The sequence below is a fragment of the Eimeria mitis genome, genomic scaffold (genome assembly GCF_000499745.2).
Source record: "Eimeria mitis Houghton genomic scaffold, Emh_scaff5007, whole genome shotgun sequence".
Taxonomy (NCBI): domain Eukaryota; phylum Apicomplexa; class Conoidasida; order Eucoccidiorida; family Eimeriidae; genus Eimeria; species Eimeria mitis.
The window spans coordinates 704-1,055 of record NW_013573307.1 but is presented as its reverse complement, the minus strand read 5'-3'; the positions used below and the strand labels follow the sequence as shown (position 1 = coordinate 1,055).

Genomic DNA, 352 nt, shown 5'->3' with positions numbered 1-352 from the left:
GACTCTAGCCTGTATACATAAGATATAGCATTCACAAACAGCAGCACCCGCAGCTGCTGCTGCTGCTGCTCACCATATTACTATCATGAGGGCACTTCCATACACTGAGGCGGAGTGTTGCTGGCAGTTTGCTGCAGAGCTGCTGCTGCTGCTGCCCCTCATCAATCTCCTGCTGCTGCTGCTGCTGCTGCTGCTGCTGTTCCTGCTGCTGTTCCTGCTGCTGCTCCTGCTGCTGCTGCTGCTGCTGCTGCTGCTGCTGCTGCTGCCAGACATACTGCTGCTGTTCCTCCTCTGTTATACGAGCGGCTACCATTTGCTTCTGTCTTATTCTTACGTGCTGCAGCAGCGCAGC

General features: G+C 55.4%; 1 protein-coding gene across 1 annotated transcript; it reads right to left on the bottom strand.

Moving 5' to 3' along the window:
* Positions 1–31: 31 nt before the first annotated feature.
* EMH_0079150 (uncharacterized protein) lies at positions 32–313 on the bottom strand (the record flags this gene model as incomplete). Its single annotated transcript, XM_013500102.1, has 1 exon — positions 32–313. The coding sequence occupies one exon, from the start codon at positions 311–313 to the stop codon at positions 32–34; it is 282 nt and encodes a 93-aa protein (XP_013355556.1).
* Between the last annotated feature and the right edge of the window lie 39 nt (positions 314–352).